General features: G+C 35.3%; 1 protein-coding gene across 2 annotated transcripts; it reads right to left on the reverse strand.

Moving 5' to 3' along the window:
* Positions 1-277: 277 nt before the first annotated feature.
* On the reverse strand, positions 278-13,166 carry c23h12orf56 (chromosome 23 C12orf56 homolog). 2 transcript variants are annotated; one of them, XM_037760609.1, is made up of 14 exons: positions 12,854-13,166; positions 8,788-8,983; positions 8,305-8,320; positions 5,852-6,050; positions 5,602-5,757; positions 4,835-4,917; positions 4,606-4,750; positions 3,563-3,657; positions 3,202-3,291; positions 3,017-3,104; positions 2,864-2,932; positions 2,576-2,653; positions 2,139-2,320; positions 278-1,414 (listed from the first exon to the last, which is right to left on the reverse strand). In XM_037760609.1, the coding sequence occupies exons 1-14, from the start codon at positions 13,112-13,114 to the stop codon at positions 1,306-1,308; spliced, it is 1,767 nt and encodes a 588-aa protein (XP_037616537.1). In that variant the 5' UTR covers positions 13,115-13,166; the 3' UTR covers positions 278-1,305. The 2 variants fall into 2 exon arrangements, with proteins under 2 accessions (XP_037616537.1, XP_037616536.1); XM_037760608.1 differs by having other exon boundaries at positions 2,864-2,938; positions 12,854-13,114.
* Positions 13,167-17,278: the final 4,112 nt, after the last annotated feature.

Genomic DNA, 17,278 nt, shown 5'->3' on the forward strand with positions numbered 1-17,278 from the left:
TAAACAACAAACATGGCTATTGTTAGTACTCACCGCTGTCAAGTTAGCAGCTTGTTGAAGACTCCGTCGATGTCTCAATGAGTGCAAAGGCAGAGTACACGCAGGCAGGGAGGCGGGTGGGTAGGTAGGTAGGCTGTCCAATCATTTCATTCAGCCCGAATGGGTTTATTACAGTCCTGCGACAGCCACAGATAACGATTTTTTTTTCATTCTTTTTTTGTCAGAGCATTTGATTTATTGATTGCTGTCGGGATATAATGAGAATTTCAATAAATACTGTATTAACAAAAAAAAAGGTTGTAGAAGAAGATTACCAACCCTAGCTTTAATTCAGCCATCAACAATGATTAACTGTTGTCATCACTGTCGTTGGCAGGGTTTTGCATGAGAGTTCATCACAGAGTAATCCTGAAAGAACAGCATGTACAGTTCACGTCATTTCCTGGCACCACAGAGCAGCACCACTTAGAAGAGGTCAAAACTCCAGCAACACTTTTATATAAAACAACTTTAGGCCCAGTTGTTCTATATACTACAAACGTTGCTGGAGTTTTGACATCTTCCGACATTTTCCCTTCTCCCTGCACCTTGGAAGTAGGTGAAGCTGTGCCAGAAACCCCCAATCTGCTCCTAGAGCACCATTCAAGGCAGTCTGACCCTTGTTAGACGTAATCTTTTCTCTATCGTTGAGACAACCGCCCGGTACACAGAAGTAATCTACCATGAATGTGCCCTTGCTTGTATCTGATTGGCCTTGGCTACCGTGGTGCCGTGCCGGATGACGTCGCAATGTGTTGCCGCAAAAGGAGAGCCAGGTTCTTCTAACTTTTCTGCGTTTTTGGGACAACTTCACCTTGAAATTACCTTTATTTAGAGTGTTTGCTGACATTTACAGGTTAAACATCTACATGTTCAAATATACACAAAGGCAGAATCCAAACATGAAGGGAAAAATTATCATACTAGTGGAGTGTTTTGTGTTGAGTGCTAATTAGCAGATGTTAGCAAGCTAAACTAAGATGGTGAACATGGTAAATACTATACCTGCTCAACATGTTAGCATTTAGCTCGAAGCACTGCTAACACTCATAAAACCTGGAAAAGATTTCTGCTATACAGCATTATAGGAACATTTATTGACAAAACAAATACACAGAAAGTAGTGCCGTTATTTCTGTTCATTCGTGGCAGTGGTGAAACTCAAAAAGTATATTCAGCTCAAAGCATAAACTCACTCAGACGTTGGTAAAGGCACACACTGTCACAGCACTGTTTCCAGGTGTAAGTGCACATGTGCGATGATCATCAGTGAAGAATAAGAGTCAGGATCTGCTCGACCAGTCGTAGAGTTGGTTGGCTGATCGGGTAGTGAGGCGGCAGCTTCTCCTCAGCACATGACAGCTTCACAGAGTACCTGGAGGGAAGAAACAAACATCTATCCGTATGTACAATTTTGACATACCATATTTGAGTATTTCCATTTTATCCTTCTACTCCACTATATCTAAAAGGCAAATATTGTACTTTTTACTGCATTACATTTATTTCACACTTCTATTTACTGGCTGCTTTTTACATAAAAAAATCATATATGATGCTACTATACCACTAATCTACCCAGTAGTATACAAAGCAGAGGTGTCACATGACTTTGACTCGAGTCACAAATTTGATGGCTTTAAATTCGACTTCACAAAATAAAAAAAGACTTGTAACTTGACTCTGACAACACCAGTGACTCGTGACTTCACTTGGACTTGAGCTTTTTGACTTTTTGACTTCCGTTATTTATTTTTTATTTACCGTTATTAAAAAAAAAGTGTTTCACTAATCAATTAATTTCACGAATCAATTAACGTTAACACTATTCATTCAAAAAATATATAATAAAAATTGAAAAACCGTAAAATAATCATGACAACAATAATAATAATAATAATAATAATAAAAACAATACTATTTCTTGTATAACTTCACCTACAAAATGTTCTAGCAAGCATATCAAGGAAAATTTGTAGATAAAATAGTTACTAACACTGCGCTGGTATGGGTTTCATCATTGGCAAACTTTCCTTTTCATTGTGAAATCATCCTTTATTCATAACCATCCTGAATCTTGAGCAGAAAAGAGCACAAACCTGAACTCCTCTCTGAAGTGGGAGCGGAGGTGCTGTGCCAGATGGCTGTTGTACTGCAGGCAGGCCAGCAGGAGGCGACAGCGCTGGAATAGCAGCACAGACTGAACTGGACTCAGAAAGGACTCCTGCAGGTCTGACAACACCAGCACCACCTGCTGGGCCTGGTACCCAATGAAGGACAACTGCAGAGAGACGAGGAGACCAGCTCTAACAACTCAACAACACACTTTTATTACCGGTTTAAAATGCAGACCAGCTCTTTCAGCTTTAAAGTGTTATTGTCATTTTCACTTTTTTGCTTTGGACTGTAATTACATATTTGTTTTTAATTTGTGATGTAGTGTTTTTGTACGGAACCCAGGAAGAGTAGTTTTTACCGTGGTAGTAAATAAAGTAGTAGGGAATCTGGGTAAATAGATACAAAATATATAAACTACCAGGCGAGGATGAGGCTGCAGGACTCCGAGGATCCAGCCAACAGACAGGAAGTTGTCGGCAGAGGAACATCTGCTTGCCTAAAACACAGAAACGTTTCAATAAAGTGTGAAGTCACAGGCTGAGGCATAGTTAAAACGACTTTCTTGTGCGTATAACTGTGTGTATTTAAAAACCCAGCACTAGAAGAGCTGCGATAGTTAAGGATTGTATAGATGAGGGTTTAATATTAGCAGTGTTAATGCTCAAACAATCAAAGTAAAGGGAGAGGTTTAATGTAGATAACTCACCTCGTGGCCTAAAAGCAGCAGCTCGAAGAGCAGCGAGCAGGCAGCGTCCAGATACTCAGCTAGTAAGGCCTGAAGTTGACAGAGAAGGTTAGCTGTAGCATTAAAAACAGATCAAATGAATAATCATATTAATGTGAGTAGAGAGCAGCTCACCTCACAGTCAGCCAGAGTTCTTTGGTTCCGTGTTTGTAGCTCTGCATCACATATCAAGGCAAGCAGCATTCTGGAGGCCAGGTCACCTCTGCAGGGAGAGATAAAAACAATTATTGTATAGAAGCAGAAAGTTTTAAAAAGATATTTAAGTATTCAAATAGACGGAGGACAGGTGGGATGTTTACTTCTTGGCAGAGAGTAGGTTGAGTCTGGCTGGTTCGCCCTCCGTTTCTCTGAACATGACGGCGAGCGTCTGCACGGTCAGAGTGCTCAGTCTGAACAGAAGCGTTGAGCGGGTGTTAGAGTCAAATACTATATAATAATACTAATATATAATACTAACACTAACTTGAGGATGAAACATTATGAACACACACTCAAAGCCGTCCTCCTTCTTAAACAGCCACAAGTATGTTGTGTCAAAACAAAGTACTTTATAACCTCAAAGGGCGATTTCCTTAATTGGTATTAAGGGTGTTAGATCTCTCTCTCACACACACACACACACACACACACACACACACACACACACACACTGAAGCTTACAGTAGTTGATCTGCTGTGTAGACTCTACTGAGGCTCTTACATCCGTGCAGAGATTCCTCCAGAGTCTGAACTAGGAAGACGCACACCTCACTGGACTGAAACACAAGAGAGAAGGTCCTCACAAACATATAAAACTTTACTCAAGTCAAATCTGGCTTTGGTCTGTATGAGAGTGTGTCTTTGTGAGGACATTTTGTTTGGTTCACAGTTACTGGCACTAGTAAAAATGTACATTTACAAAAGTACTGCACTGAGGTACTTTACCTCCATTTTCAGCTACTCTCTATTCTACTCTACTACATCCGAGAGGCAATTTTTACTCCACGACATTTATGTGAAAGTATTTACTAGTTACTTTAAGGCTTTTACAGACCGGGGGCGTGACGAATAAACAAAATACTCACCTGCAAATATAATATGTCAAGGGCTTTTATTGTGAAAGGCAATAAAATAACAGAAGGAGTGGATAAGGATATGGATATGGAGCCTCTGTGTTGTTGTTTCATAAATATAGGCGCAACTCAACCAGTTCCAAGCAACTTAATTAATTGATGTCTTTATTCGCGGTGCGAAAGCTCAGACAATTCACCTTTGACGTTCTGTGTGAAAGCATTCATGACATAAACAACAGTTTGGAAAAATATATTGATGTGCGAATTAATCACACAAAATAAATTCTATATTTATTGCCTTTTTTATTGCTCTTGTTCTAAGGCTCATTTATGATTGAATGATCGCACGAAGAAAATGCTGGCGGTGTGTAACGGCCTTTACTGATAAAGACTTTACATAAAAAACATATGATGAGCTTATAAAATAGGATGCTATATGTCATTTCAATCAACATGTTTTGTTACTAGTTTTCCCTTTTATTGTTATTGGTTGATGAAAATGAAATCAGTGTACGAGGGCATGAATTATGTTTGACTTGAAAAGGGTTCCCTGGATTCAGGTCAGACATGTAGTTATGATGGTTATGGTTAGGGAATGATTGATGTCAAGGAGAATCCTCACAAGTACCAACATGTATCTGAATGTCTCACCCTCCAGAAGAGACGTCGTAGTGCGACGTTGCGGTGAGCAGCAGTCCTCAGCTCTTGCAGCAGCATGTAGAGACTCTCCACGCTGATCCCCTCCTGCAGGAGCTCAGAGCTCAGCTGACCAAACAGGTGAGCTGTCCTCTCCCAGCTGCACGCAAACACACACAGAGCAGGTCATAAGTAATGATTCTGCCTGTTACAGTCCTGTACTGTTACATCAGAGTTTTGTTACCTGATGGCAGGAAGTCGCCTTCCAGGAGAGGAGCCAGACGAGCACTTCCTTCTGTAGAGCGGGTCCAACAACAGAGTGGACCTCTGAACACACACACATACACACACACACACACACACACACACACACACACACACACACACACACACACACACACACACACACACACACACACACACACAATCTTTGTTAGACCTTAAAAGGGAAACACCGCTGATTTTATTTATTTACTCTTCTAATTCATACTCTTTAATTTTCCATTTCTTTATTTATCTATTTATTTTTATAAATTTCTGTATCTATTTATTTTTGCATTTATTTTTATTTATCTATTTTTGCATTCATTTATATTTATTTTTAAATGTGAATATTAATTTGTTTATTTTTGCATTCATTTATATTCATTTTAAAAGTGAGTATTAATTTATGTATTTCTGCATTTATTTATTTCTGCACAATTTTCCTTTTGCATTTCACCCCTTATTTATTTCCCCAAACTTATTTATGTATTTTTTTCTTTATACATTTCTTTATGTATTTCTGTCTCATTATGCAAATGAGGGGGCTGTCACTCAACTGTGTCATCATGGGGTCATTTCTACATTTATTTTTAATATTATTCTCGCTATATCCAATGGCATATTTTTATTTATCTATTTATTCATTTATTTTTATTTTGGCAGGTTACGTCCTCCATACCATACAGGCCAACCCTCAGCATTAAATCACAGGACTTATTCTTCATGTGTGTCTCCATCATCACTCACGATAATGAAGCTGTTCCACAAGCTCTGTAGATGGAGGTAAAGTCTGGACGTGTGTGATACGGCGTAAAGATGCAGCTCAGCCTCCCTCTCCTCTCCGCTGCTCTCATCGTCTCTTCTCAACAGGCGAGACAGAACTGAACCGATTCCCCTCGGGACCTTGAATACACAATGGGTTGTGATGTTGCATCCCCAAATGATTTATACCACATGCAGAAAAAGAGGCTATTAGGAGGTGTAAGACAGTTTGTACCTGTCCAGTGTCAGGGACGTTCAGCCTGTGATCTGAGGGTGACAGAGGAGCGGTGGGGGAGCCGGTGGGGGAGGGCTCTGTGGAGGGAGGCTGGGTGGGAGGGTGTGGGACCCTGAGGAGGCCCAGAGTCTCCGGGTCTGGACAGGAGGCAGAACGTGTGGAAGGACGTTTGGGTTGGGTCCCCCTTTCACCGGGGATCCTGATGAACAGGACGGAAAACAAAAAGAGATGGATGAGATTAACTTTTACTTGATAAAAGCTAGTTTTTAGCACAGCAGACATTTTGACTTGTAATAGCAGGAAACGTGTTACTTATAACAATAAAGATGGCTCTGTTCCATTTTGGTGTCACCTTAACCCTACGAGACCAACAATAGAGCCGTTTTTGTCTTTTTTAGGAGGGTACAGGGGGTCCTAAAGAGACCATGCACAGAACGTTTTAACCCTCACACGACCAACTCTGCAATCATACAACCGTCTTGAGTTGTCTGATGACGTGAACGCCAAGTCGTAATCATGGGATTATTTATTCCATCTCACTTTAGTAAAGCTGTTTCTCTATTTTGAATCCATCCAACAGTTATTTTTCTGATGTGTATTGAGCATTACAGCCATGTGTGTCTTCTAGTGTTGCTGACAGTGAAGCAGAAAGCTGCTCAGTAATTTCAATAATGATTCAACGGCTGTAAACTGCATTCATGTCCCCAAAGATCCATCATTACTTCTTTGAGTGTGTGTGTGTGTGTGTTTGTTTAATGACCTCCCAGAGGTGAACTACACTCCAGCAGAAGGACAGATAAGCATGAGACAGCGTTTACACATCACACACATCAGCTTTAAAGCAGTGTGGCATTTGTTGTAACCAGGCAACAAGTCGGCGTTCAGTGACAGTAAAATCTGATTGCACTTCCTCTCGTCTCTCCACAGTCCACAAACTGTTTCCTGACTGACGCACAAACACACGACACAGAGGAATTACAGACATGACCAAACAAAAAACAGGAAGTAAAGAAACCAGAACAATTAATTAGAGAATAATGAATATTCAGGTAAAAAGTCAGATGAAGGTAAATGATACAAATAATTCTCACATCATAATTAGATGAAAAGCTGAAACAATACACAAAAACTACCACTTCTAAAAACTGCACAGCTCTCTCATAATTCAGATGTATTGTACTTATTTTTATAGTATTTTTGTCATATTTATATTAATTCTATTCTATATTTATGTTTCTTGATTTTTGCAATACTTGCATTTAATTTCTATTTAATTTTCTCTTATTATGTTTATGTTATGAAAGAATACACCAAAGCAAATTCATTGTATAAAACCGGATTCTGAATTAATTGAATAATTTAAGAATAAATAAATGTAATATCATACATTTGCAGGTTCAGCTTCTTAAATGTGAAGATTTTCAGTTTACTTCTTCACATAAGATATGAAATTGAATATCTTAGGTTGGATAAAATAATCAATTTTAAGATGAGGGCTCTAGTAACTTGCGATGCACATTTTTGGCTTTTTTCTAATATTAAAAAATAATAATCTGCAAATTAATCGATAATGAAAATAATCGTTAGTTGCAGCACTAAATGTAAAATGTATTCTTTGTTGTTCATATACTTTAAGTCCATTTCTGGAACAAATAAATATATTTGGATCTCAGTCAAAAGACAGAAAAATATAATTGTGGTTGTCGATCATGGTACTTCTTTAAATTCCCCAGTGAACAATGACAATGTTCTGCAGGTAAACTGAGGCGAAACATGTCCCTCTTTATTAAATAAGTCATGAGCTACCTGAGACACGGAGGAGGATTATTACAAAGCCAGGTAGAGTGAAGCAGCTTTCACTTAACGCATTATTTAGTTGTTTCCAAACCGAAACCGGAAGATGAAATTTAACTTTATGTGAAATGTTTTGGCCTCTCCGTGAGGACTCTACCTTCTCACCATCACCACACATATACACAAACACTCATATATACAGTATATACAGGTATTTAAGCTCCTAAAGTTTAACCCTCCTTCTCTCTTGTAGCCCTGCACACAAAAACGGCTGTAAAGATTTTATAGCTCAGAGAGTTTGTCTGTCTCCGTGACTCCCAGACAGGATCTGTACAGCACGGAACGAAAACAACATTAGACACATAAAGTTACACCATGTAGGGCAGCTGTAAGTCCGAAGTGTCAAATATTTCCTTTAGTTGTGAATAATAGCAGTGACTGATGGAAAAAAGCTCTAATTTAGCATTTGTTTCAAAGTAGAGTTCAGTAGAAGCATTCGATTTAAGAAGGAATTATGCTTCTTTTCAGACTCAGACAGTTAAAAAGTAAAAGCAACCAGAGCCAGTCTCAGGTTCCATACATGGGTATCACCTGATAAACCAGAGAGTGTGTGTGTGTCTGTGTGTGTGTGTGTGTGTGTGTGTATCTGTAATGCTCACCTCTGTCCAGGATATCCTGTCGGGGAAATAAAAGACACAGGAGGGTTGAAGTTACACTTAAAGGGGAAATAAACCAACAAATAAAGAACACATGACCTTCACTGTTTGTTACAGATTTTCACAAAATAAAATACCCAGAGTAGAAGTAACTCATATTTTACCACTGTCTCTGCTTACATATAAAAAAACAAAACAGATTGCACTGTGATTTATTTGCAATAAACAGATCAAAAAGATGACAAAATAACTACATAATGATGCGGATTTGTAAAAAGTCTGAATTTATGCTTTGTCCGTCTGTCCGCGGGACGACAAGCAAACAACTTTTAAAATGCTTGTTTTCTGAATGGAGTTTGGATCGATTAGTGTCTCAACATAACAACATAACGACATCTAGGCATAAATATGGCAGCAACTTTGTTGTAAACGGATCAAAAGTATGCCGATCCTTTTGGTAATTTGACATTTTAAAACAGCGTTTACCTTCTACGGTGTGTGTTATTGTTGGGCAGTGGCTGGGTCTGCGAGACGACGAGGCTGCAGGAGGAAGTCCCACCCTCCTCTCTCTCCTCAGCCAATCACGGCTCCTCGCAGCAGGCTTGTCAGTGATGTAGGTGATTCGTATGTGCTGGCAGAGTTCCCGGTCCTTCCCATGGAGGAAATCTGGTAGGTCATTGACCTGAAGAGATGAAACGGAGCTAAAGATCTGTGTTCAAGATGTTCAGTCGACTGTACATCTTCCTTTTATGTATTTAGTTTTTTTATTTTCTACAGTAATTATTTAGATAGTTTTAATACTTCCCTCTATTTTTTTTAAATTATGTGTTTATACATTTATCTATTTCCTCTTTTATTTATTTTTTTCTGTATTTCTTTCTCCTCTTATGACAATGAGGGTGGCTGTCACACAAAAACTACTATGCCTGAGGTTTTCATAGTCATAGTCTCTCAACAGATTAATAAAATACTCATTGGTTGCATCTTTAATAGGTGTAATGATAAAGAAAAAATCATTACAGGAGAAAATTACTGACTCTCTCTCCTTATCATTTTGATAGAGTTTGAGAGAACTGAAGTGGACAACGCCAGAGGTGCTTGAAGAGGGGTTTTAGTCTCGAAGTCAGTGAGTTCATCACAGTTCAACACAGTTCAACACAGTTCAACACAGGCAATAATCTGACAGTTTAAAGCAGACAGGATTAACTCTGTGACGAAGAATTTAAACCTTTGACCTCTGACCTACGTGACATAAGGTGGTAATCAGAAGCGTATTCTGCTACATGGAGACTCAGCATGTTATATAGAGTTTACATTACGTAGCATTAAGCTTGAATGAATCTATTCTGAGCCCTCGGTAGTCTAGACTGGGTCATTCAGTTTAATCTCAGGATAACGGTTTCCTGATTAGTTAATGTCTTTATGGGACAGGAAGCGTTTATATTTGTGCTATGTGTCACAGAGATATACAACTGATTCCTTGTTCTTCAACCATGTTTTAATATATTTAATTAATTGAGAAATGAGAGCAAAGACTCATAAAATCCTGAGAAATTACAGGTGTTTTAAAGCCTCATCACCTGAACAAGCTGTCAGATATTTAACCTTCCTGTCAATTTAGGTATTTATTAACAGACAAAAGAATAGAAAAAGAATTATCAAAATGTCATTTACAATGTTTTAGCTGCTGAGAAACTTGGGAAGTTACTGTACTGTTATTGTAAACCCCTATGTTTGGAATTTGTTAAAACTCTTTATTGACTGAATAATGAATACATAAATAAATCAATTTATTATTAACAGTTGCAGTCCCAGATGATTGTAAGTAGAGATGAAACTAGGCTAATTGTTGAAGTAAATTTCCGGATTTCCTCTGTTTTATATTTTTCATATTGTCTAACAAAAGAGGTAATTAGAAAATTACTTATTATTATTAAAGATTTATTTCTTATTTAATTAATAAATGTAATTTTTTTTTTTTTTTTAAAAGACATCACCTTGGGCTCTGGGATCGGCAATGTTCATGATCATTTGACAATTAAACAATTAATCAAACAAAAAAAAAATGGCAGATAAATCGGTAATGGAGACAATGGTTTGTACAGCCTTAAAACTATTAATTGACTGAAAATAAATAAATAAATAAATAAAAGGTTAATTAACATTTAAAATAGTCATTAGTCGAAGCCCTAATCACACACACTGTATATCATAGTGTTAATATATTATTAATAATTTCCGTTAATTAATAATATTAGCTGTAGTCCCAGGTGATTATAAATTAATCTGGCTGGCTTTATATTTTATTTAAACATGTACCAACACAGGTGAAGGCTGGAACCAAGGCTGGATTACCAACCTATCAGGCCCCTGAAACAGGATGGTTTGAAGCAAAAAAAATAATTATCTGATGATAATAAGAGATAATTATTACAAGTGTAATGTTCCTTACAAATGTAATAAATATAAATTAATTCAGCCAGTAGAAAAGGTGTGAAGTGAAACCTGTAAATCAAGGTGAGTCATCTGTAATCTGAAGAGTTTAGCTGGGATCAAACTACAGGAAGCTGTTAGTTAACATACAGTCAGGTAATTTAATTTGCTTTAATCACAGTTAGAGCTGCAACTAATTGTTGATTAATCTGATTATTTTCTTCATTACTCGTCTACAAAATGTCAAAAAAATATTGAAAATGGCAATTTCCAAACTCCCCCAAAAATTATTATTTTCCCCAAAAATCTAAAAATATTCAGTTTACTATCAAATAAGACCAAAAAACTGTTTATCTGCTAAATTTATTTTATGGAGTCATTTATTTATTTGTTGCTGGAATTAGAGAATGTTTACCATTTTTGCTTGAAAATATCTTAAATGATTAATCAATAATCAAGCTAGCTGCTGAAAATTTATTGATTAGTTGATGGTAAAAAAGAAAAAGAAAAAACTATTTAGATAATTGATTAATCCCATAAATCCTTTTTAAAGGGTTTATTAATTTATAAATGAATAAAAACAAAAATAAATGTATTAATTTAAAAAAATAATACAAATATTTATTGAGTCATTTATTTATTTTTCATTTATTTCTTATTTTTGCAGGTTCCGTCCTCCATAATGTAAACCTAGAAAAATGGCAGTTTTTCAAAAAAAAAAATCTCAACTAAAGGTCCTACTTGCTATCTCCATGACAACTGAGCAACTTCATCTTTATGAGGAAAGCCAAGAGATGTGGTTGAAAGCTTTGGAAAACATCAAATAAGTGGATCTTGTGTTGAGAATGTTTTATTTTATTTTTTTTTTAAATTATAATTATTATTTAGCTGCAACATTAAAGTGATGTGCACATTAATTCATCAGTGATTATAACACAGTATACATATTGGTATAATATTGGTATAATGGACATTGTTCTACAATGGGCCATTCTGAAGTACCTTTTTGTAGTACAGTATAATATTAGTATATTTTGATGCTAATACTTTTGTACTTTTACTGAAGTAAAATTTTGAATTGAATTGGAATTGTGAATAAGATAAGATAAGATAGAACTTTATTAATCCCGAAAGAAATTCTTGTGCCAGAGATTGTTCCAAAATACAACAAAATTACAACAAGTTCAAGTGTATAAAATACAAGTGTATAAAATAAAAAAGTACTATTTCTAGCACCAGTGCCTAATAGAATAACAATTAAGTAAGATACATTTAGTAAAATGTGTAAATAAGATAAGATAAGTAAAATAAAAAAGGTAAAGTAAGCTAACAAACAGAAAAATAAGTACTAAATCAGTACTTGTGCAGTATTTTGGTATATTACCTGCTACTAATATTGATTTTTTTTTTTTTTAAACAATATATTTATTGAGTTTTTTCCCTTTTTTCTGGACTTTTTAAAGGACAATTTTGACTGTTTTTGACAGTGTTTGGATCAAATTATTATTATTATTTTTTAATTATAATTGATTGATGATTATAATGATTTAGCTGCAACATTAAAGTGATGTACACATTAATTCATCAATTATTATAATACAATGATAATAATATTGTATATATTGGTATAATGGACATTATTCTAAAATGTGCCATGTCCCCTTGAGGTCTGGACTTTTTAAAGGACATTTTTTACAGTTTTTGACAGTGTTTAGATCAAATTATTATTATTTTTTATTGTACTTTTACTGAAGTAAAATTTTGAATTGAATTGGAATTGTGAAAGGCAGGACTTCTAGGTTACTTGTGCAGTATTTTGGTATATTACCTGCTACTAATATGGATTTTTTTTTTTTTAAACAATATATTTTTTCCCTTTTTCTGGACTTTTTAAAACGACAATTTTGACTGTTGTTTGACAGTGATTACATCAAATTATTAACTTTCAATCAAGATTAAAGGAGAGTTAAATGAATCTTAGTCACACAGTCCTACAGCCGATTATTTCTCCTTCACCCCACTAATCTAATAATTGATTAGTTTCAGCTACAGTCACAGTAGTTCAATGAGCTTTAACTAAAAATATAAAAAGTATAATGGGATTTGGTCACCAACTCACCAACTCGATGTCACGCACGCGCCTGAAGCTACAGGCTTCGGTGAGCGTGCGCGGCGGGTACTCGGTGATGTACACGCACTCGTCGCTCATGACAACGTGCATGTACACTTTATTAACGGTCTCTGATATCACCACGCACGGCTCGTAGGCTCGGATCTGTTCGTACACGGTCCGCTCCGTGTTGCGCTTCAGGAACGAGTCCAGCTTGATGTTCCGGTGGGAGAGGAGGGTACCGGAGCCACAGGAGCCGGTACGAGCCATGACGGTGACTTTGTGACGTTCGGTCTGAACTTCACCGGTCGTCCCGTTGTCCCGTTAACGTCCAACTGACTGACTGACTGAGCAGTTAAACCAAACCGCCGCTCTCTCGCGCTGTCTCAGCGTCATCAGCACCACACTGCTCTCTGATTGGTCTGCGCTGTGATGATGAAACGCTGCTGATTGGCTAGAAGATTAAAGCGTTATTTCACATTAAAAGCATCTCTGCAGCATCTTCTTGAGTCTAGAACTCTTGTGCTCAGAGATGCTTTTAATGTGAAATAAATAGCCACTTTACACCAGAAAACATGGATATAAAAATGTCTTTATTTATTTATTTGAAAGTCTACATGCCAGGTATAAAATTAGGGGTGTTGAAATAATAAATCATAGTATTATTATGCTTTATTTTGTTGCATTAAAAGTAATTAATTTAAAAAAAAAAAAAAAAAAGTTTCAGGTTTGTTTTCTTGCTGGATTTATACATAGATCATTTTAGGGTTGGTTAATGTACAATTTTGTTAGTTTTACAAGAAATTTAAAGGAAAAAGTAGGCTTTCTGTGCAACACCAATTACATACTCAGTCCATCCAAACTACCAAGAATAAAAAATGTATGGTGGGGAAATATGAAATCATTTATTTATATATGTATTAGATAGATAGATAGATAGATAGATAGATAGATAGATAGTAACTTTATTGATCCCAAGGGGAAATTCAAGTTTCCAGCATCACAGTTCCATAGTGCAAAACATGTTAGTAAAAAGGCAGTAAAAAGTTAGTAGTGCAAAGTACAAAGTACAAAAAAAATATATACCAGATATAGAAATACAAGGAGATGAAGAAAACTGTTAAAACTGAATGTAGTGCAGAGTAACAGCTGTGATACAGGAATATTAAAAAAGTGAATATAGTGCAGAGGATCAAATCAAAATATAGTTAGTCTAAAATATACTGGAATCAGCAAGAGATGTGTCAATATACACAAGAAAGATATAATGATATAAGGAGTATGAGAACATTTCCTGATACCAAGTAATAATGCCATAAAATGATTTGATCTAATTTAATGAATATCATTCTCCCATCACATCACATTGCGACTCATATGAAATTAAACATAAATATCAACCATAAAGTTAAAACGCATGAGCCCACAGTGGACACACCATTAAAGTACATTAATGTTTCAGCAAAACTATTTTATATATTGGCTTTTTGGACAATGAATTTTACTGTAACATATTGCACAATAACATCTACATTTAATGCACCACTTCTGAACAAAAATGTTACAGATTTAACAATAGCACACAGGCTTGTTGAACTTTTATTTAATGAGACTAAAACCATTAGAATCAGAGAGGTGTTATAAGTGCTGCAAGCCACCAGATGTCACTGTTTGAAGCCCCAAAGTTTCATAAATCTTCATCTGTCCATCACTAAAGAAAGATGAATGTTGTTGCAGCATCCGAAGGTTACCACTAGAGGGCGGTAGCTTCCAGATTATTTAGTTGTGTATGTTATTAAAATTATTCAGGCACATTTCTGTTTATAAATGAATAAATGCAAAGATTAATTAATTAATTAGATATTTATAAAAATGAATATATGAATAAAGAAAACTGAATTATACACACATTTAAAATAATATAACACTTAAAAATAAGATAAATACTTAAAAATAATTATAAAATAAATACAAATAAATAATAAATACAAAATAAATAAATAAATAAATGCAAAAATAAATAAGCAAATTTAAAGATTAATAAAAATAAATACATAAATAAAGAAAAGGGAATTATACACACATTATAAGATAATATAACACTTAAAAAATAAGATTAATATTTAAAAGTAATTATAAAATAAATACAAAATAAATAATAAATACAAAATAAATGAATAAATTCAAAAATAAATAACAAAATTTAAACATTAATAAAAATGAATACATAAATAAAGAAAAGGGAAAATTAAACAGAAGCGTAAACAAATAAGGGAATAAATACAAGATAAATAAATAAAGACGTAATTAAAACAGAAATATCAATTTGTGTCACATTTTATCAAATAACTAATTGCTACATTTATTTTTAATATTATGTTTCTGCATTAAATTACATATTTATTTATTTATTGAGTCATTTATTTATTTTTTCATTTATTTCTGATTTTGTCAGGTTCCGTCTTCCATAGTGTAAACCTAGAAAAATGTTAGAAATGTGATGATATCTTCTACATCCTCCTTCTCGGCCTCATCTTCCTCCCTTTCTGACCCATTCACACACACAGGGAGAGAGAGAGGGAGAGAGAGAGAGAGAGGCGCTGGCTGCAGCTCTGAAGGGGAGCTTTGTAAATGGCTGCAGAGATGAACGGCGAGTTGTTTTGCAGACCAAAACACACACACACACACACACACATACACACACACACACACTCTCACACCATGAAGGAGATGAAGGCAGTGTTGTTTTACAGAGGAACACACTCAGTCTTTTATCCAGCTCAGTAAGAGGACTGGGACACTATAGACACACAACATAGTCCAACTAATCTGTGTCTGTAGGATGAAGCTGCAGTTAACCCTTAATATATTAAAACTTTCCCTATCAAAACCCCCAATCTGTGGTTCTGGTCAGCTGAGTCGCACTGTACTCCTTCATCATCATCACCTTCATCATCATCAGTCTGTGTTTGTGTGCAGCTGAAAAACAAAAGTCGTGGGCTGACCGGTCACACTGTCGTCTTTGTTCTGCAGAAGAAGAAAAACAGTCACATTTCCACCAAAGAGAAAGAGAGAGAGAATATAGCCACACACACACACACACACACACACACACACACACACACACACACACACACACACACACACACACTGGTTATGGTTGGTCTTGACCTTCATGGCATTTTGAAGTCTGCTGACGAGGTTTAAAGTTCAAACTCTGTGACCATGCTTTTACTGCCAAATTCATGAATCTGGTGTCAGGCTGCAGAGAAGCCTCTGAAACAGTATTAGGACCAGCTTGAGTAGAAATATCTTTATTGACCCAATATTCAACCTAAACTAAAATGTACTCTTTACACTTTTTGGAATTATTTTTCCACTTTTTGCTCGTCTTTGTTGTCTTTTTTCACTCAGAGGCATTATCCTTGGAGGAGTTGTGGAGTGTGATTTGTATAACTCATTTTCACTTTTTTTTGTAAAATAATTGTTTCTCTATGTGCATGATTTCTTGTTTTGTCTAGTTCGTCTTTTTTTTTAATTTGTGATGCTATTTTGGCCCCATGCAGCCCACATGGGATTACAAGACACTGCTATTTATCAAGCATTAAAAAAAACATATTATAATATGCAAATCCAATCACAATGTATAAAAAAATTGGTTATAAAAATGTAAACTGACCTATATATTTTTAAAATAATTATTAATAATATTTTGTATATATATTATTATATATTATTATTTTTAATTTATTGTTGGGTATTTTATTCAATTTTATTTTTGGTATTATTTGAATTGTCTGATTTTATTTGCAGTCCTCAAATATTTCAACCATGTAAAGCACTTTATTTTGAGAAGTGTTGTATAAATAAAGTTTATTATTATTATTATTATTATTATTATTATTATTATTATTATTATATAGAAGTGGATGTTACGATTTAATTTTTTTTTTTAAATTTTACATTAGAGCTTTTCATTTTGTGGGAATTCATACTTTTAATTCAGTACATTTACTCAAGTACTCAAGTACAATTTTGAGATACTTGTACTTCACTTGAGTATTTCCATTTTTCTGCTTTATACTTATACTTCACTAAATTTCAGAGGCCACTACATTTATGTGATAATTGTGGCTACTTTGCAGATTTAGATATTTTGTTTTTTAAACAATATATTTATTGAGTTTTTTCCTTTTTTTAATAACCCATCATTTTGGCACCATTTGTGACATGTTTCTTAATCAAAGGACGTGTGGTTAGCTGTAAGAGGAACAAAAGAACCAAAGAAGGAACGAGAAAGAAAAAGAAAAAGAGAGAAAGAAAGACAGAAATCTCTCTTTTTCTGTCTCTGCTCTGTCTCCCCACCCTGCTCCAGCCAGCCAACCCGAACACTGGCGGAAGTGACCGAAGAGAGCCGAAGAGAGCCGAAGAGAG

This window comes from Sebastes umbrosus, chromosome 23, assembly GCF_015220745.1.
Source record: "Sebastes umbrosus isolate fSebUmb1 chromosome 23, fSebUmb1.pri, whole genome shotgun sequence".
Classification (NCBI taxonomy): domain Eukaryota; kingdom Metazoa; phylum Chordata; class Actinopteri; order Perciformes; family Sebastidae; genus Sebastes; species Sebastes umbrosus.

Bases quoted from the DNA above. Each gene is read 5' to 3' on its own strand.
- c23h12orf56 (XM_037760608.1), bottom strand. From the start codon at position 13,114: ATGGCTCGTACCGGCTCCTGTGGCTCCGGTACCCTCCTCTCCCACCGG. The intron at 2,654-2,863 runs GTGAGTTATCTA...TCTGTGTTTTAG, and splicing joins TGCTGCTTTTAGGCCACGAG to GCAAGCAGATGTTCCTCTGC. The intron at 1,415-2,138 runs GTTTGTGCTCTT...TCTTCCCTCCAG, and splicing joins CACTTCAGAGAGGAGTTCAG to GTACTCTGTGAAGCTGTCAT.